The 21,131-nt window shown below is 41.7% G+C and overlaps 1 protein-coding gene across 1 annotated transcript; it reads right to left on the minus strand.

Moving 5' to 3' along the window:
• Positions 1 to 15,277: 15,277 nt before the first annotated feature.
• On the minus strand, positions 15,278 to 20,633 carry LOC138955937 (uncharacterized; the record flags this gene model as incomplete). Its single annotated transcript, XM_070327430.1, has 3 exons — positions 15,278 to 18,270; positions 19,137 to 19,311; positions 20,535 to 20,633. Coding segments are annotated over 3 exons (1,077 nt in total), but the record flags the coding sequence as incomplete, so codon positions are not given.
• Between the last annotated feature and the right edge of the window lie 498 nt (positions 20,634 to 21,131).

A 21,131-nucleotide genomic window follows, 5' to 3' on the forward strand; every position in this document is an offset into this window, starting at 1 on the left:
CTTTTATGGGTTTTGGAAGACATGGTGAGAGCTCAATATTCCCCGAGTTTCACGAGATTACACTGAAGCATGACGAGTGGTCATGCCAAATGAGCAATTTTGACATTGTAGCCACTGATAACGCATGCGTCACGTGCAGAGCTCACTTGTGGCAATGGACGAAAGGTCGACGACCAGATAAACATTTTCTGCAGTTTGGTGGATATCCTTGTAGCCATATAACTAAATTAACCAAATATTACAAGCTATGCGTTTCTTTTTTTGAACAGTATATTGTTGTCTGTATGCGAGCGCACGTACGTACGTACATACGTGCATGACTGTGTTTGTATGTGTATGTGTTTGTGTATGTGTGTGTGTGTGTAAGTGTGCGTGTGTGGGTGTGGGTGTGTGTGTGTGTGTACCACTTTCTCGTCGTTGGTGTACTCATTTAATTTTCCCCCAGATTTCCCTGAACTTGGTTAGTAGAATTCAAAGTGGGTTAACTACCGCGAAACACTTGTTTGTGTCTTTTCTAGAAACGCTAAACACCGACAGAAAATGTAATTATTGAGTAAATGCCACACGGAAAAGACGGCAACGATAAACCGTGAACGCGTGACGTAACTTCAAGGACTTCAAATGACTGGATTAGCTTTGCGGCAAAAGTATTTCTCTTTTGTTTATTGTCCTAAGTATATTGGATGAGTGCCGACAAGAAAGACGAAAAGATATATGTTTTACACCGTTCCAAAAGAGAATGACTGCGCACTCTGGAGGATTTGACTTCCGCAGTGCAGCAATCTGGACTCCAACCAAGCCTATTCAAATGCGATGTTTCGTGAGCTTGAATCCAACGGATAAAGTACGAAATGATCTCAGGTAATATTTATTTGGCCGTTTAGGTTTCTGTGGTAAACATTCGTTTTCACTTTAGGAAAATAACTGCATTTTTAACATGTGGTGATCTGAGAAGCGAATGGGTCAGCAAATCAGCTGCTTTCGATTTGTTTTTTAAATCTACGAAAAGCTTTGTCTGCTTCGTAAAAATAGCAACAGCATAGGAGTTAGGACGCAACAGTGCAATTGGTTCCAGACACATTTTTGTCGTTGTAGGTTGTTGCTGTCTTCTTAAAACAAACAAAATACAAGACCAGAAATATTTGTAATGAATGCTGACAAAGCGAAAATGCGCGTGTCTTTGTCCGAAATCTTTTGTTTGCAGAGGCAGCTCAGTGCGGTAAAGGGCCTCAAGAAAGATGTTGCTCCTTCGGTGCAGTTGTTCGACAACATAATGAACGGCGGGCAAGATTGTTCGGTGGTGTCCGTTGCTTTGTTACAAATCACGACTCGAGAGAGATTGCTGATTGCATGTGCAATGTGCGTGCACACGTCACGTATTTTAATGTAGCTTCGGCTTCAGTTAAGCCTGATCTGAATATTACGTCACCAGTTTTTGTGCTTCCGAACTGGATCAAATGGGATTTTGGCACCACAGACCCACACAGCGGCGCGTAAACACTTCCAATCCGCCATGTGCACATAATTATTCTCCTCGTGCGCACGCGCCAGATTAAGTGGCCCGGATGTTTTATTCTCTCTGTCCAAAGCTGCTGCGAGATTCGTTAAGAAACAAGGTTATTAACGTCGCCTCTGCACATGAGAATCCATTAGTTTTCGTTTTACATCCACTTACAGGCACAACATGAAAGTGGCAGATTAGCAAGAAAATGAAAGCGATCACGTAAACAAGTCGTGTCAAGCGATATCAAAACATTTAGTCAACCTTTCGGCCTAAAACTAAAAGATCGAACCTAAAAACCCGCCGAGACTATTAAAACCTGGCTAGCCGATACCGGTAAACCGAGACGGGTCGAGTTGGTCTCGGTGAAGCATGTCAATTGACGGTAAGCATAATGTTATTGCTGAGTCTGTAAGTGAAAATTCGATTTTAATGACAACTTTAATGGACAACCTCACAAATGAATATTTATGTTTTGGAACTGAAATGCAATCCAATAGTCAGTACTGAGTCAAAGAATGTTTGGCTAAATGTCAATCGATTTCATTGAAAATTGAGTGCGTGACAGTGCCGCCTCGACTTTTGTAAATAGCCGGATATGACGTCATCAAAGACATTAATACAACAAATGAAGAAGAAAAACACGCTTGGGGCTATCGCCTGGAAGAATTCACATGAAAAGTTTCATAAAGACCTGACTAGTAGTTTTCCAGGAATAGCTCTACACACACACACACACTCCCTCGCACGCACGCACGCACGCACGCACGCACACACGCACACACGCACGCACACACGTTTAGTCAAAATGTAAAATGTAAATAGAGAACCCCATCAACTTCCCGTTTTCATTCTCATAAAATTCTGCCATTTAACTTTTAATACATGGATCCAAAGTTTGTTGAGCCTTAGAGAAAACTCGTATGTATAAGAAAGCAGTAGAAGGAAAGATAACACTAAAATAAGATTGTGGAACAACAACCACAACAACAACAACAACAACAACAACAACAACAAAACTTCCCCAAAAAGTAGTTAAAGATTAAGTTTAAAAAATGTAAACTGCAGAGTATTAGCTTAGAGGAATATACTTTTTGCGATAAAAACAACAACATTAACACGTGGATAAAAACTACTCTTGAGAACACGACATGAGTGTGGGGTGTGCGCAGACAACCCAGTAGGAGCTTGATAGTGAGACTTGGGCAAAAAAGCGAACTTAAATAATTGCAAATATCAATGTAAATGCGTTAATCGTTCAACAGGATGCGCACACACATGCACTTCCCCATAGAATCACTTACACGTGCTCCTTTTCAAGGGCGTTGACTTGCAACAGAAAAAACAAGTCCAGATTTTGAACTTTCGTCTATCTCTTACTCGCTAATACCATAAATATTATATATATATGTATTCTTAAACGGATTTTTGTTTTGATGTACAATTTTCATTCAATTTTCTTTTCATGTTTGCTTGCTTTTCATTTAAACTGTACAATGGCCGCCATTTATATGTATTTTGCTAGAAAACTGTAAACACCACTATAAGCATTATGCTTGTTGTTGTTTACTCTATATGCGTGTTTTGGTAAATAATGCACAAACGTTGAATAAAACAGTTTAAACCAAAAAAGGAGATCACGTAAAACATTCCGATGCGCTCATAGTCAGGAGAGATAAAAAGAGAAGGGGAAATATTTAGCCTTTCTTATTTTATTTTATTAAGTTGTTGGGACACGGGTCACCTTTATGTGCAGACTGAGAGACGGTGTCCATGTCCCCCCCCCCCCCCCCCCCCCCCCCCCCCCCCCCCCCCCCCCCCCCCCCCCCCCCCGTGTCACCACAGTGGAACGTAAAAGACCTCGGTCATTCTGCCATAAACGCGACGGGCGCAGTGGCGTGGTGGTAAGACATCGGCCTCCTAATCGGGAGGTCGTGAGTTCGAATCCCGGTCGCTGCCGCCTGGTGGGTTAAGAGTGGAGAGCACAAGAACAAGTGCGCACAGAAAAGATCCTGTAATCTATGTCAGAGTTCGGTGGGTTATAGAAACACGAAAATACCCAGCATGCCTCCCCCGAAATCGGCGTATGCTGCCTGAATGGCGGGGTAAAAACGGTCATACACGTAAAAATCCACTCGTGCTAAAAACATGAGTGAACGTGGGAGTCTAAGCGCATGAACGAAGAAGAAGAAGAAGAAGAAGTTGGGGAGAGAAAGGAAGTCTCTTTACAGTCAACGACTTACTACAGAATGTCAGGAACTGGCATCCAAATAACTCTGTTCCTCGGCCTAGTGCGTTGCCGCAGCCACAACCTTTTCTTTTTACTCGACCCTTTAACAAAAACACAATTTTCGCGTGCTAAGTATTTGTCTCTGCCGAGGAAGGTTGTCTCTTTAACGTCAACGACTTCCTACACAACAAGGAACCGGCATCCAAAGAACCCTCTAGTCTTCCAATGTTGTCACTACAGCCGCAATCTTTCCTTTTTATTCAACCCCCCCAAAAAAGTCACGGTTTTCACGTGGCAAGTATTTGTCTCTGCCGGTTTTCGGGGTCGGCTAATCACCTCCTTTCGAGATGAAGCGAGTCCCCGTTCCGTCATAAGGGTCCTATTTTTCTACAGTTACGAGTGCTAGTTCCAGCGTGTCATTTCACAGCCATTTTTCTGTGATAGCCATTTCATTGACATAGAAAACGTGAAATCCGGTAATGGTGAATATTCTAACATCAAATTAATAACATACAAGCGAACATGAAACTACATGGAACATTTAAAATAAAACATGCAACTAAGTTTAAAATATATCTTCGGATGGTCAAGGGAGTGAACTGGTAAGACTTAACTTATTATTTAACATTCAGTATACATGTTATGATGTACGACGAAAATCATTCTAATAAACATGAAAAAACAAAAAAATTCGTCGCACTTATTTGTGAAACGAAGAGAGGGTAAAACACATAATCGTAACGTCTGCTCATAATTACTATACTAAATTACCAAAACAAGCTCTCTCTCTGACTCAATTTGGCTCTGTGGAGCAATATAAGAGTGAACATATGGGTAAAACAATTTTGCGAAGCACCCTCTCCAAAACCATATCACAAGGCACCGTCGAAGAAGGATGCAGACGCAGAGGACAAATGAAGACTCCGTTCGACAACGTTAAAAGGTACTGAACTTGTCAAATCCAGGTGCACGGAGCCCCTGGGGCTTTTAGTCACGCAGCTATCCGTTAGAAGAACTACCAAGTTTCATTGACTTGCACCCAAAGAGTCAAGAACTGCGATTTTTTTACGAATTAATTTCGTACTCGGACCCGGCTGGTCTTGACCTATTTTTGGATCTAAATTTAGATCAGGTAGATCACCACATCATGCACAAAAAGACACGTCACTAGCAGAGGTGCTGGCTTAAATCCAAACTCACTGTTCACAAAGAGATTTTTGAAACCATCAAACGCAAAGTAAATGACTTAGTTGAAGGCGCTAAAACTGCTTCTTCTCTGCCCAGATTATAGGTAGTAGAACATGCAAAGAACTTTTTCAAAATTTCAATTCTCTGCTTGGAAAACAGACGGTTTCCAGCCTCCCCACCACCCATGACCCCAAGGACCTGCCAACTGTATTTTCTGACTACTTCACTGAGAAGATCGAAACCATGCATCAGAAATAGCTTTCCTCCACCAGTGGCTTCGCCTCCGGCTTCACAATTATCTGGTTCTTTGTTGGATAGCTTCACTCCTGTATCTGAGCAGTTTGTTTTGAAGATTTTGAAGAACACAGTGCCAAAGTCTTGTGAGCTAGACCCCATCCCCACCAACTTGTTTTATGAAAACCTTGACCTTTTTCTTCCCATCATAACCAACATAATCAACTCTTCTCTCACTTCTGGCACTGTGCCAATGGACTTGAAAACTGCAGTAGTTAAACCTTTGATCAAGAAACCATCTCTGGATAAAAATCAGTTGAAAAACTATAGGCCTGTTTCCAACTTGCCATTCATTTCTAAAATTCTGGAAAAAGTAGTGCTTAGTCAGCTTCTCTCCCACCTTGAAACCAACAACCTCTGCAACCCTCTTCAGTCAGCGTATAGGGCTGGCCACAGCACCGAGACTGTTTTGCTTCGTGTTGTGAATGACATTCTTTCTGCTCTGGATAATGATGACCTATCAGTTCTGCTTCTCTTGGATAACTCAGCTGCGTTCGATACGATCGATCACTCTGTTCTGCTCTCTCGTCTCGAATCTGTTTTTGGCATTCACTCTACCGCTCTTCACTGGTTTAGTTCATATCTACAGGGCCGTAGTCAGTATGTGTCTGTCAATAATCTCTCATCTCCTCCATCTCCTCTCTGTTTCGGCGTTCCCCAGGGATCAGTTCTAGGCCCAGTTTTATTTGTACTATACACCACTCCTCTCTCTGCCGTCATCAAGCAACACGCAGTCAATCACTACCTCTTTGCAGACGACACACAACTCCAACAAGCATGCAAGCCTACAGAAATCCAAGCGGTGACGCACACTCTCCAAAACTGCACTTCAGATATTAAATCATGGATGACAAACAATATGCTCAAGTTAAATGATGACAAGACTGAATTTCTTCTTTTCTCTGGAGCTTCCTCTTCGACCACTTCCCTTCCAGCCTCCATCACAGTAGGTTCTAGTGACATTTCTCTCTCTGATAGTGCTAGGAATCTTGGGTTCATCATGGACTCCCACCTCTCAATGAAACAACACATCAAAAAAGTCTGTCAGACATGTTACTTTGAGATCAGAAGAATAGGTTCCATAAGAAAATTTCTCACTGTTGATGCCACTAAAACTCTCGTTACATCCTGCATTCTGTCCAGATTAGATTACTGCAACTCCCTTCTCATAGGCTGCCCTGACTCCACTCTCCAACCCTTGCAAAAAGTACAACACTCTGCTGCACGTCTCATTTTCAGAGCACAGCATCGACAACCCTGCACTCCTCTCATGAAAGAACTTCACTGGCTTCCTGTATCTGAACGTATTAGGTATAAAGCTGCCTGCTTCTGCTACAATATCATCTCTGAATCGGCACCTGCCTATCTTTCTGAACTGGTCTCTCTCTACACTCCCTCTCGCACCCTTCGTTCTTCTGATGATGCTCGACTTCTCTGTCGAGGTCGCTTTAAACGCAAGGCTCATGGCTTCCGCACGTTTTCGTATTATGGACCTCAGTTATGGAATTCACTCCCCTTTCAATTACGTCACTCTCCATCCATTTCATCTTTTAAGTCCAATTTGAAAACTCACTTGTTCCAACAACACTACGGATAGTTCCTTAGTATAGAGTCTGGGGATGTGAGATGTGCATGATGTGTTGTTTGAATCTGACAGTGATTGTATGATTTTTGTATACATGTATTGTTGTCCCGCGCTTTGAACTTTTGATAAGGCGCTTTATAAATGCCCGTTATTATTATTATTATTATTATTATTATTATAGCAAACTATGTCAGACGTCATCATGAGTTTGTGTAAAACAAAATGGAGGCCGGAATCACTCAGTTGAATCGAACTCCGACCAAACACCACGTAATAACTAGGTTAAATTATGCACTCGCGTGAACAAGAAACTGTCGAGCTTCACAGATGTCGTCGTTGGGTAGTTTTGGGTTTGTTTTACTACCATAGGAGGATTTTTGAACTGTAAATGCACTCAGCTGCAGCAAAAACACAAAACGAAGGCTGTGAGCTGCACTGTGCCTTTAAACAGTTGACACAAACGAACTTCCCTGACCTCCTGTCGACGGCCGCCAACAGAACAGCATGGATAAGGGTTTCTGTTACTTCTTCCCTCAAGACCCCCCGAAGTCAGGGGACTGATGATGATGATGATGATGATGATGATGATGATGTTGATGCTGCTGCTGATGCTGCTGCTGCTGCTGCTGCTGCTGCTGCTGCTGATTATGATGATGAGAAGGAGGAGGAGGAGGAGGAGGAGGAGGGGGATTTCTTTAAAGAAGATCCATATTTTTAGCGCTGTCATAGTATCCGCAAAGTGAAAATAGAGTGACAACTGTCAGGCGCACACTGTATAAGTTTCCGAATTATTTTGTTATGCGTTGCTGCTTGTGTGTAATTTTGTTTTGTACCACAGAACTTTTATCCCGGAGTGGGAATGACAGGGTGCTGGCTGAAGATGACATTATACGTTGCAGTCTGTATGTCTGTCTGTCTATTTATTATTCCATCTATGTTTCTTTCTTTCCGAATGTTTTCTTTCTTTCTTTCTTGTCTGAGACACTCAAAGGTACAATAATGGGACCGATCATCCTACCATTAGCCAGGGAAAATCTCAAAGGGGCTTTTGAATTGAAACTGTCTCTAAAAAAGGCAAATCACACTTACTCTTGCATTATGGCTCTTAATTTGTCCCCGTCCGCTCCCAGTCGGACCACACGGTGAAGATAAACTATTTTTGTTTAGAATGGGTTTGTCTAGACAGAGATTACAAATGTTATACCCTTAACATCTGACCTAGTTCAAACGCCAACTTGGACAATCTTGTAAGCCCTGGCTTACTTGTGTGAACAAGATGACTTATCTTCCCCTTGCGTTTAACACCTACGTCTCTCTCTCTCTCTCTCTCTCTCTCTCTCTCTCTCTCTCTCTCTCTCTCTCTCTCTCTCTCTCTCTCTCTCTCCCTGGGTGCGATTGGGATAAAGGTAACGGCCGGATGAAAAGGGTTCAACAGATTACATTTGAGACGCCAGTTTAGTATCTTTTCTGGCTATTTTGACCTTAAGAATTCCAAGAGACACTCGCTATGCTGTAATTTCGACGCATTTTTAATGTTGTTATTTTGCCCGAAAATAACTCGTTACTATGCTAATTACTTAAATGAGCGTGAATAAGAGAATGATCTTCTGCGTCAGAAGCCCGATTCCACGGTCCATCATCATCATTTATTCAGTTCTGGCGGGTACGCATACGTCTTGTTCACGGAAGCTGTTGGATTTGGGAATTGAAATGTGTTTTCTAGCAAACGACAGTCCGTTTTAATGCTGTCAAGGGCAAAATGTAGGACCACCAACACTTGTAAATTTGAATAACACAACTTTTTTAAGGTATTCCTTGTGTGTGGTGCCATCATTACAGTCTCAAAAGTGAACTACGTAGGCCTTGGGGAGAACTGAGACAGTTTGTTTGCGGGGTGTATCCTTTGAAATGGAAAGCTGAAATAAGATGATCAGTAAACACACCATCACATCATCAGCCAATTTATTTCTGTTTATATTCTTTTTAAGATCACAACGGCCAACTTCCAGTTCCCCAATTCTGCTCCGGACTTTGTGCGTCCAGATTGGGGCCGCACTTTATTCCGAGTTCAACGATGATTTTTGTTTTAGCAAAAAAGACCTCTTCGGGCCCGACGGACACCAATCATATTGCATTCTCGCCATAATATTCCCACAGCTTACGTACTTTTTTGTTTCAAACATTTTTATTTCAGGGGTGGAGGTGGGGGGTGGGGTGTTGGTGGGAGGGGGGGGGGGTGTACGGGATGCGGTAATAAGTGCAAATGGGCTGTAGTAGTTAACAAAAAAATGAACAGGCGTCATTTTGAATTCATACTTCGTCAGCCACGCATAGCGACATATCAGGGTGCTATAACAAATAACAAGGAAATATATCACGTGTGGGAAACTCTCTTTCTGTGTTGCCCCCAGGCATATAGTTTCCTCTCGATCTCGCATTTATAAAACTCTTAGCTTCCATCCACCGGTGCCTTTTCTCCGTTTTAATTTCGTTTCAATTACGTTTTTGTCTTGCGACTTCCTGCGTTGCGGGGAAAGATGGCCCAAGGGTGTCCAGAAGAGCTTCTCGGTTGCTGCGAATTGGTGAAGCCGGTATTCACGCGAGTATAATGAGAGGTGGCATTTCACCCTCTAGACTTTTCTAGCTCCAAAGCCGAAGTTCAGCTGCGGGTGCTAGAAGCTGTCGCTTACCATTTCCTCCTCTCTCTACCTAGGAAGCTCGATGACATAGTTTTTGTCCTTGCTTGTCTGCTAGCTAGGCTAGCTAGGGTTCCACGGGTTAGGGGGTGTGGGAGAAAAGGCGAGGTGGGAATGGGAAGGGGGGAGGGAAGAGCAGAGGAGAGAGGCGCAGAGAGAGAGAGAGAGAGAGAGAGAGAGGCAGACAGACAGACAGGCAGAGACACACAGGCAAAGACATACAGTCAGAGACAGTGAGATAGAGGGGATATAAGAGATAGACAGAGGGACTGAGAGATGAAAGAGAGAGAGAGAGACAGAGAAAGAGAGAGAGAGATAGAGAGAGAGACAGAGAGAGAGAGAGAGAGAGAGAGAGAGAGAGAGAGAGAGAGAGAGAGAGAGAGAGAGAGAGAAATTGCAGTTGCTTTTTCAGAAGGTTACGAAATATGTTTGTTCAGAGTTATTCCTATGTTCTTCGAACATTCTCATAGCCCTCTTTGAAAAAAATAAGAAAGTGGAAGTGAGAAAAGTTTGATGTCTACTTGCGTCATGCTTTTGACGAATGGATTCTTTTGCACCAATAAAACGCCGACTAACATGGGACGTCGCCGCCACCACCACCAACAATAACAACAACACAACAACTAGTAATGTTGCTGCTGTTACTACTACCACTACATACTTCTGAGACGACGACGATGACGGCTATTACCAGTACAACAGTAAAACTTCACCAATGATCAAGCGTAACAAAAACCACCCGACAAAAACCAAAAGGGCTAACACAGTACCAGCATTTTTATCTAATTTACATTGTTAAGTCGGTGAATGACCAGATAGAACGGTTACATAAAGTATACAGCTTAATAATTACAACCCATGTGCCCCTCTTCTTCAAGCAAAAAATAGCTCGGAAAAGATAAGAGGAAATAGAAACCTGGCTGACATCAGCGCTACCAGAAAAGCATAGCACTCAGGGCAACACGATACGCGAGTTGATTTATGTCATTATTGATGTTGAAATCCAGGAGTTGGCTGCAAATGTATGTCGTGTCTAGATAATATGCGTACATGTCATTTGATATACAGGAAATGCCTGTCGGCACAGTTTTCTTACCTTTTCTTATACAGGTGTACGATATCATTAAAAAATAAATATGTAGAAACTGTAGACATGCAGCGCTCGAAGAAATGTCAATTCTGTTTGTCCTTGGAACCAGGCTATAGAAGCTCTCAGAAAGGAAACACGAAAGTAGTTATTACTTAACGGAAACAACATATGTGGATGTGCCCGTGGCAAAAAATTCTATCGACAACTGACCTGAATCCGCGCTCACGCATGTCCCAAAAATGGTAATTTGACCCATAATTCACTAGACTATCACTTTATAGGACAAAAAACCACTTTTTTTCTGAGGATTAGTATCAAGAACTTGAAATAACAAGAGGCGAAGCCTTCAAGGCTCACGTAAGAAATCGACAAACAGTAACACAAACTCAATCACTCCGTCACACATACACACACACACACACACAGTAAGCATAGGTGACACGGTGCAAGAGTGCGAGACACTAGATCTAGATCTGTCTGTCTGTAGCCTACTTACGGGGACACGACTGCCAGATGGCCAGATCGACACTGCGCTTTCGACAGCGCTTCCTCGCGCAGACACTGGAAACACGCTGTGCATATTTCGACAGCGCTTCGTCGCGCAGACACTGGAAACACGCTGTGCAGATTAACCTGTAGGAAATCTCATGGTATCTTCTTTATCTATTTTTCTGGAGCTACGAAACCGAACAATGTGAAATCGTCTTCTTCGAATCGGCGAACTGCAGCTCGGTGATAACGGTATCTATACTACAATCCTTCACGCGATCTGACCTAACCTTGACCCCTGACCTGGTCTACATACCACACACGACACAAACCAGTCACCTGTTTTTACCCCCCCCCCCCAACCCCCCCCCCCCCCCCCCACCACCCGTTTTCTTTGGATACACACTTTAACTACATACGTGCCGACGAAATGTTGATCCTTGCTTCAATATTTTGAAGCTGTTGCTTGGATAATAACCAGGTAAAAATTAGTATTTCGGTGTTTAGTCAAATGTTAAAGTTTCTATCACACACATACACACGCACAGACAGACAAACTTTAGCACCGCATAGGCTACACTTACGTGAGCCAAAAATTGAGAAGCTTGCCAAAGAACCAAAACTTACTGTCAGTGCGGCATGTCTCTGCCCTTAAATCGCAAAATAATACCCACTCTGCACAGAAAGCAATCAAACTGTTGATGTTTGGTATTTGTCCAAGTGGAGGAATCGACCTATCCCATGTTAAAGGTGAGTTGAATCGTCGACGCGACACGGGAAGGATTTCTTTGTTTGTTTGCTTAACGCCCAGCCGACCACGAAGGGCTATATCAGGGCGGTGCTGCTTTGACATATAACGTGCGCCACACACAAGACAGAAGTCGCAGCACAGTCTTCATACCTCACCCAGTCACATTATTCTGACACCGGACCAACCAGTCCTAGCACTAACCCCATAATGCCAGACGCCAGGCGGAGCAGCCACTAGATTGCCAATTTTAAAGTCTTAGGTATGACCCGGCCGGGGTTCGAACCCACGACCTACCGATCACGGGGCGGACGCCTTACCACTAGGCCAACCGTGCCGGTTTGAGGGAAGGATCGTGCTTTGAAAGCACGTCAGTCTCCAGTGTAACATTTTTCCTATTTGTGTCAGTTTCCGGCAGAAACTTAACATAATTATTATTCATGTGCACTTATAGCTGTAGATGTTCTTGTACCATTTCACAATAATTACCATGCCCGAAGCTAATGATTCTGCAATGGATGCATTAACGTACGGCTTTACATTTCCGCTCGTCATTCATACCCTGCTGTGCGGAACTAACGAGCAGACATCACCAATAATAGGGAGATTAAGTGTACAGTGTCAGTGGTAGTGCTAGTGGTTAACTTAAGGAAAATCTATGTATCATTACGCGTTCCGCTTACGGTAACGAAACCGACAACGACGTCTCGGCGAGTGCGTTTAGTTTCTCTTTCGTTAACGTAATGGTAGGGAAGACAACTGATGCATAATTCTAAAGAGTACCGTCCCATGTCTTGACTCTTCATTTGGAAAAAGAAGAAAAGTCTTACCCGTAGCAGACGACGCAGCAGAGACGACACAAAGAAAACCAACAACCACAGAACCGGTAAGTGCAATGTTGTTTGTATTGATACATCGTAATGTTTCTTATATATATATATAGGCCAAGATAATACGGGATGCAGCCCTGGGCAATCTGCAAAAGGCCCAGCCTTCCCATACCTGTCAACCTGTACGGTTTTCCCGTGTTGTGTACGGGATTTATCAAAATGTAGGTGTGTACGGCTTACACAGCCTAGCAGTACGGGCAAACCAAATTGTACCGGTAATTCATGTCAATGCTGTGATCTTGACAACTGTCCAATTACCTTTCAAGATGCAAGTGACGATTAACACACACACACTCAGGCATGTCAACTGAATCAAAGAGACACAGACACGAGTAAGTGTAGTGCACGTTGTAGTGATCGACTGCTTGAATAATTATGTAGGTCAGTGAATCCTTTAAAATAGCCCACTTCCATGGCTTCAGTGACCTTCCCGGTTTCAGATATCTGCATGATCGCTGACAAGTTTTATTTTGAGTTAGATACATGGAGTCCTTTTGAAAATTAGAATGTGGAACAAACTTACTAGTCACTTGTTTCTCTTTTAATTCAATCTATGATTCAACCATCATTTGAGAATTTAACTCCAGAAATGATGAATTGAAAAGCAGTATGAGAGATTATGCAAATGATTACTAAAAATAGACCTGCAGACAGTGCCCATGCTATTTTCCAAATCTCCTTCCTTTTCACCAGAGTGAGCCGTTTTGAAATTAAGTTACCAATTGGAACTTACTGAAAACTGTTTTCTTATTTAAATTGAAGTTTTGAGTCAATAATTATTGATAATTTACATCAGGACAAGGGGGGCAACTGTGTTATTTTTGGTTTTGTCAGAAATTTTTCAAACATGGTTATTTTCCATCCTGTAGATGAAACTTGTTTAAAATCAAGTTCATCCATTAGAGCGATTCTGGGGGGTAAACAGGCCTGAAGCTGGTTTTTGTATTTTCAAAAAAAAAAGTTGGTGTGTAAGGGATTGTTACCTTGAATACAGTTTCTAGTCATATAAATACAGGTTGGCCTTGGAGGGGGTTGACAGGTCTGCCTTCCGGCAGTGGTGAAGGCAAGTCTCTCATTGACATAGTCTCTGCATATCCAGGCCAAAACTAAAGATAGTTGCAGCAGAGTTCCCACAACAAACAAGCATAAATGAAACATAGAATTAATGGTTGGACATATTTGTACTCCCAACTGTATTCAATAACCTTTTTTTTTTTTTTAGGTTTCCTGGTCAGCCCAGGCCCCAGTCCACTACTAAATTTGTTAGCTTTGACATTCATATGTGTGGCCCCTTCAGCTGAATTGATTATCACAATTGTTATGCATGTGACATTATTTATTTTAAATTGCAGATGAAGTACCGACGATAAGGCGAAAGAGAAGAGGAGGGGTGCTAGAAGAGTACCAAGCCTTTCGGCGACAAGCGGACGAGGACAGAGAAAGAAGAAGGAGCGACAGGGAGGAGAGAGAGTTCAGGAGGAGGGAAGCCGAAGCGGAGAGAGAGTTGAGGAGGGAGTAGCTGGATCTCCGCAGGCAAGAACTCGCGTTGCAGGCAAAGCGAGATGCCGCTTTTTTTTAAAGTTACTTTTACAAAAAAAATGATTACCAGAAATCTTTCTTTGGGTGGGTGGGGGGTGGTCGTGATCAGTTTTATTTCACAAAATAAATTTTCAGCGTTTTTTCTTTAGTATAATTTTTAATTCTGTAGGGGTGGAATGTGGCGATTTTAACTTTTTTTGGTTTTTTTGTTACTCTGTTGTGTGTTATATTTTGATTCAGTAAAAATGTCGATTGCTAAGTTCACTTTTGTTTTCAAATCTTGTTCAAATTTTGTGTGTGAGTTTGTGTGATTAGAGATGAATTATTCCAAAAACGCAAGGAAAACAAGGTTGGCATTATCCTCCTACATTCGGTAATATTAGGCATGTATGAAGTCTAAAGTTCCGCAACATCTACAGTTTCATATATTTTAATTAAGCACAAGGTCACACGGAAAACCCATTCTTCTTTTTTATGCCAATGGTGACAAGACAACAAGCGACCCAAAACTACCTGTTAGCCGGCCGCACTGCTTGACCTCAGTACCAGAGCGACCGCAAGCAAAGCCCGACTTGATATGGTGATCTTTGATTACTTTTCCTTCACTTATCCAAACATTATTCTCTTCCTGAATTTTTATAAGCCAGACTCCATGGCAAACACCTAGCAATGACCAGGATCAGAAATACATCTCACTTTATACACTTAAGCCAAGTCTGAGTAGTCTGTTATTCTTCTTTCTTGATTGATTGCCTCCCTTTCACCATAAAATTCTCTGATTTCCAAATCTGAGATGCATGCATCAGTTTTACTGTTATATCTGCAATAAATTTAGTTTCTGTACATTTATCATTAATCATAATTATTCCAATAAATTGACTTGCACTAAAGCTAAGTTAGAGAGAGAATTTACTGACAACAATTAAATCAGATCTAGAGTGAGTTGTTTCAACATAAAAACAAGCATTATAATTGTACAAACACATAGACATGTATACACACTTTGGACTGAACTCTCACTCTGTAATACAATTTCAAACGTTGAATTTAATTACTATTTCTTCAAGCTTTGCCATGCAAAGGGCAATATTTTAACAAGTCTCAAATGTATGTTCTGTTACTCAAAATAATCCCTTTAACTTCAAGTACTATTAATTATAAATTATTTATAACACCTTATACACATATATATGTAGATAACCAATTCTAACTTCATATGACTATAATTTGATTTTCAATTTGTTTCACTTTCAAAGTCAAATAATCATACAGCAAATAGTACACAAACTCATTTCAATTCATGGACAGATCCAGTTATTAATATGTGGTTATTTAGGAATGTAATGGCACTAGAAATAAAATAATTAATGAAGATGTAAGGTCTAGCTCCAGGTGTGTTCAGCTACATTTGGTGGGCGTATCGAAATACGATCATGATAATCAGAGACGAGAGATGATGCATGCGTGTCTTCGTGTCTTCCAAGCCCTGAGACTTTCGCTGTGAACGTGGGATCTTTTTCGTGCGCAAGTGTGCACACGGGGGTGTTCGGACACCGAAGAGAGTCTGCACAAAGTTGACTCCGAGAAATAAATCTCTCGCCGAACGTGGGGATCGAACCAAACCAAACACTTTTAACCCCCCCCCCCCCCCCCCCCTTATAGAGGATGAGTGAGTGGTCAGCAGCAAATAAAGATGTACATTCCAACAGATCACTGAAAGTGACGCAAGGCTGCCCAAATGGCAGGTAAAATTAGTTATACACGTTAAAAATACACTCAAGCAAAATGTGTGAGTGTACGTGGGAGTTTCAGCCCATGAATGTAGAAGAAGAAGATTGGATCTTTTGTAAGGACGGGTCCTGAGGCAAATCCACACAGCCCAAATATTTGACAGTTCAGTGTCTTTGAAAAAGTTATAGTTGAAGAACAAGATTTTCAGTGAAGAGTGGAGAGTCCCATGTGACTGCCTGGCTGGTGATGATGGTTGTTTAGTGGCCGCTTGGTACCGAGGTATGGGCAGACAAGAAGACCCTCTGCCTGCAAACTACAAATTACAACACAGCAGTACCCATGTCAGAGATCCATGTGCACACCTACTAATGCATAATGAAGAATAGCATGTACTAAAGTAATTTGCGAAAGCAAGTACAGCAAAGTAGCACTAGCAGTTACTTCAAGAAAGTCACTGTCCTGCAAGATATGTCAAAAGCCGGTATATACCACACAAACAAATTATATTCGGTGTCAGTATGAGTGACCATCAGATATGTATTTATACACAAGTGACAAGAGCATACAATTTTACAAATGATCAATAAATGGAGGTCAGCTGGGTTCTTACCTGGCTTTATTTTTACGCAGGTTCACTTGATAATAGACATATGCTTGTTTGGAATCAGTAGCGAAATAAGAAACAGGCCGCAGCCAGTATGAAACGTTTAAAGCGCGCCCCAGTTGGGTGCTTCTTTTTTTGTGTGTCAATTTTACAGACGACAGAAATGTCTGAATGTGCAGCATCTATTTGGTTTAACCAAATTTAACTCAATAAAGTACCACTGAAAAAGTTGCTTTTGCATTTGACTGACTATTAGGGTTTAACGTCCTCTTAGACCAACTGGTCTATATTGGGACAGGTGTTGGTAATACGCTGAAAATATGGTGTGATACTTTGATTCGAACAAGCCCGCTGTGGCTGTCTTCTTTGACACACCAGCATTGGGTTTGTCTTGTCAAAGTATTGAAATACGATCATGATAATCAGAGATGAAAGATCATGCAAGCGTGTTTTCGTGTTTTCCAAGCCCTGAGACTTTTGCTGTGAACTTGGGATCTTTTTCGGGGGTGTTCGGACACCAAAGAGAGTCTGCACAAAGTTGAATCCGAGAAATAAATCTCTTACCGAACGTGGGGATCGAACCCACGCTGATAGCGACCAACTGGCTACAAAGCCAGCACGCTACCAACTTAGCTACGTCCCTGCCAATTGCATTTGACCAGATACTTGTAGTTGCAAACCGGGTTATCCACCATATTTTGAACTCCCACCAGGCGACCGGGCAGTAGATTTGGCCATCTCTAAGCAGTGAAATCATGTTAATAATTTAAAGCCTTCTACAGGGTCAATTTGTTTAGATGCTTGGCCATTTGGATGCCAAACACCATGTGACACAAGATCAATGCAATGAGCATTTCTTCTACTTGAGAGCTACACAGACAATTAGTAGAGATACTCCTCCAGTGTTGGTGGATTCAGTCCAAAGAACTGTGATGGCTCACTGCCATGTAGGCAAGTATGACAGTTGGACAACAAAACTCCAACCAGGTAGAGTTTCCCTACAGGGGACAAGAACAGCTTCAAATTTTTTTTGAAATCCAAAAATGCCCACAGCCCAACAATTTTTGAAAATTCCCATTCAACAGAGTTTCTCACCCTGCTCATTTCTGTGTTGAAGGCCTGTTGCTCTTCTGTGATCTGTCCACGGTACGGCCTCATCAAGTTAGGGGTCAAGGGGTAGGCTCGGTCCCCATACAGGTACATTTCATCTCCTGTTGGAGTGACCATGTGCTGCTGCATGTGTTCAAGAATGCCACTACCATTCAGCAAAGCTGCGTCATGTCGTCGACAAACCAAGGGCCCAAAAACATTTGCCACAAGGCCATTTGGTGTCACGACACACTGAAACTTTAGAGAGTGCACCCTCTTATGGCCATTGTACACTTCTTGTTGCAAATGGCCTGGGCGACACATTGATCGTATTGTGCCGTCAACCATCCCCCAACAAAACTCCAGAGGAGCCCCCTTGGCATGTATAGCTGCACAGTACCGTTCCAGTTGGGGCACTGTCAGCCATGGCTGATTGAGGTTTGTTAGTTTGTCAGAAAACTGATCATAGATGAAGTCGATACCTACCTTGAACAGCACACACAACTCCGGCTTGGGACGATGAAACATCTGCGAAACGTCAGCAAACCGGCATGGGTAAGCCAACCTCCGCAGACAGATGCAGAGCACCTCCAATCCTGAAAAAAATCATAAATTCAAATGAGCGAATGTGTGTGGAGAGGCATATTCTCATACAGTCTTCAAGTTCAAAATAATAACACTGCAAAAGTTTTCTCACGCGCCTTAAAATATCCAGCCCGACATGCTTATCATCAGTTTGATTTTCTATTTATCAGGTTTGACACAGTTACTGGCTATACTGCACACACAAAAACAGTTACCCGAAAAGAACAAAATAAAAATCTTTTTTTTTTTTGAAGGGGGGGGGGGGGGGGCAGACACCACGAAGACAAAATCAATAAAAACAATTATCATAAAAAAAAGTTAAAACAAATAAGTCCTTTGCACATCAAAAGTAACTTCCCTTGAACTTGGATTCACGTAACAATGGCGGCCACTTCGTCAACTTGTAAAAAAAATATTCATTTATTTTTTTAAACTAATATGAATAAATTATCAGTATCAACGCATCTTTATTTATCCTGTTACCATATTTTAAAAATAATTTCACTCAACTCCACAGACTAAGTCAGTAAGTGGCACAACCAATTCACTATTATTTCTCTATTGTCTAAATAGAGTACTGTGTCGACCAAAGGGGCTAAAGTTAGTCAGGTACATTTTGTGATTCAAGTTCAAAATACATAGTTCAAATTTGAGATTTTAAGCAATCCCAAAATAAATTATGCCCCAACTCAACGCTCCGCTTTAATCTTTTACGAAACCTGAAATAGTAAAAACAACTCACTGAATATTCACAGTAAATGCAAACTCAGTTCATGACTTTGCGAATCAAATCATGGAGGAGGATCATTAAACTATCATTCTGACTGAAATACAACTCAACTTCACAGCAACCAGGGTAAAAAAAATAAATCCTCACCACTGGCCTTGGTTCCTTGATTGTTCATTCCATTAGGCGCCTGCATAGTCCTCTGCATTCCCAGAAGGGCGCACAGTCTCCGAATCTCTTCCGCGCTGAAGCGAAATAAGTCCTCACATTCGATGGCTGTGAAGTGATCGAGGGCGAACTGACCCTCATAGGCCCTTCTTTCTGGCTGTTGAAATGTAGGTTAAACTTAGTGAAATCATGGATCACTTGTACACTTTACTCAATTAATTAGCCTGAAAATTCTGCTGAAGCTACTCAAATCAATACTGGGTAACAGAGGGAAATTAAGTTAAACTCCAACATTTTAACTCGCCAGCTGGGCGAGTAACTTCAAGAAAGTCACTTTCTTTCTTTATTTGGTGTTTAACGTCGTTTTCAACCATTCAAGGTTATATCGCGACGGGGAAAGGGGGGAGATGGGATAGGGGAAAGGGGGGAGATGGGATAGAGCCACTTGTTAATTGTTTCTTGTTCACAAGAAAGTCACTAACCTGGCAGAAATTTCGCCGCCCCGATACATACCAGTTACCACAATTGATCTGCAGTAGCGTTAAAACCCTTTTGGTTGCATTTGACCAGAATTTTAATTGACCAGCCAGGTGAGTTGCGAGCCTGTTGTTACTAGCCAAGCGGATTGTTCACTCGCCCCTGCATAACAAATGACCCTTACACTAAGTTACAGGTTGAACTTGAAGCATGTTGGATAAATAGTTTCAACTGTGCATCTCAAAAAGCACCAGTTGACAGTATTCTGATATAAATACTGTGTATGTTTTAGAACACAGAAGTTTCCTTGTACTGAAGTAATTTGATCCTAGAAATAATAAAACTAGAACCAAGGTGCCTTGTGCTTAAAAGTCTGATAGAACCAGTAAGTGTAACATCCTTCTTGAAAGTACATGTATTGCTATCAAATTAAAATGACACAAGAACACAAACTGACAGTGACACAGACTCTGTGACAGAGAGTGGACTTAATAATAATATTCATGCTTTGATGAAACTAAAACTCTTGACTGCAGATTTGGTCATCAGTTTCCATTTGATTTTGATTCTTGAACAGTAAATAGTTAAAACTCTATGTTTATAAACCATTAAATGTAAGTAACAAAGTCACACGGAAACCAAATCTAGGTGTAAGTGTTAGATCTACCCAATATCACTATCAGTATCACTGTAGATTCAGACAAGATCACTATCATGACTATGAAATCTAACCAAAAAAACATTTAATTTTTTACATGAACAACATTTAAAACCTAACCATAACCAATCCAAAGTAACCTCACCGGCCATAACCAAAATATACGCCTGTTCCTGACAGTTAGATCTATATTTCAGCGGAACCTTTAATGCCTTTAGAAGCTAAGCTTTGACTTGTTTGCTAACCTGATCAAGCAGTGCGAAGACAACAAAATCATCTTCTGCGTCATCCTCGTCCCACGCCGCAAGCTCAAAAGTTGGTCCCTGGCATCCATGAAGATCGATCTTAAAACAAAACATAAACAGCGAGAGGATTGGAACATTTGCAACTTTTCACTGCATAACTCATCTTCCAGACAGTAAGCGAAATCGAAATCAAAAAGGGTGAATCGAAAAACTGAACACAAATCAAAAGCGGCCATTTTTTGTGTGTTTGAAATGTGAAAAAGCTTGCTCTGTTCAACGCTTAAATTACAGCATCAAACCAGGATTATATCACACATTAAACTGACATTTGTACCATTAAGTGGTTTAGGAACATACTAGTTATAAATAATCGTGTAAATAAACAAGCGTTCGCTCAGTTTTTACATACCTTTTGGGGCTCGTTATTTTCGTCGATTCAACCACAGCTCGTTAGCGGATCGAAGGAAGCATCCGTAAACTTTGACCCCTAACCTTTGAACTGCGCACACATCGCTGACGTCAACACATAAAAAAGTACCGATAACCACTAGCACTACCACTGGCACTGTACACTTAATCAGTCTAATGTGAAAGTCA

Source organism: Littorina saxatilis, unplaced genomic scaffold (assembly GCF_037325665.1).
Source record: "Littorina saxatilis isolate snail1 unplaced genomic scaffold, US_GU_Lsax_2.0 scaffold_1333, whole genome shotgun sequence".
Classification (NCBI taxonomy): domain Eukaryota; kingdom Metazoa; phylum Mollusca; class Gastropoda; order Littorinimorpha; family Littorinidae; genus Littorina; species Littorina saxatilis.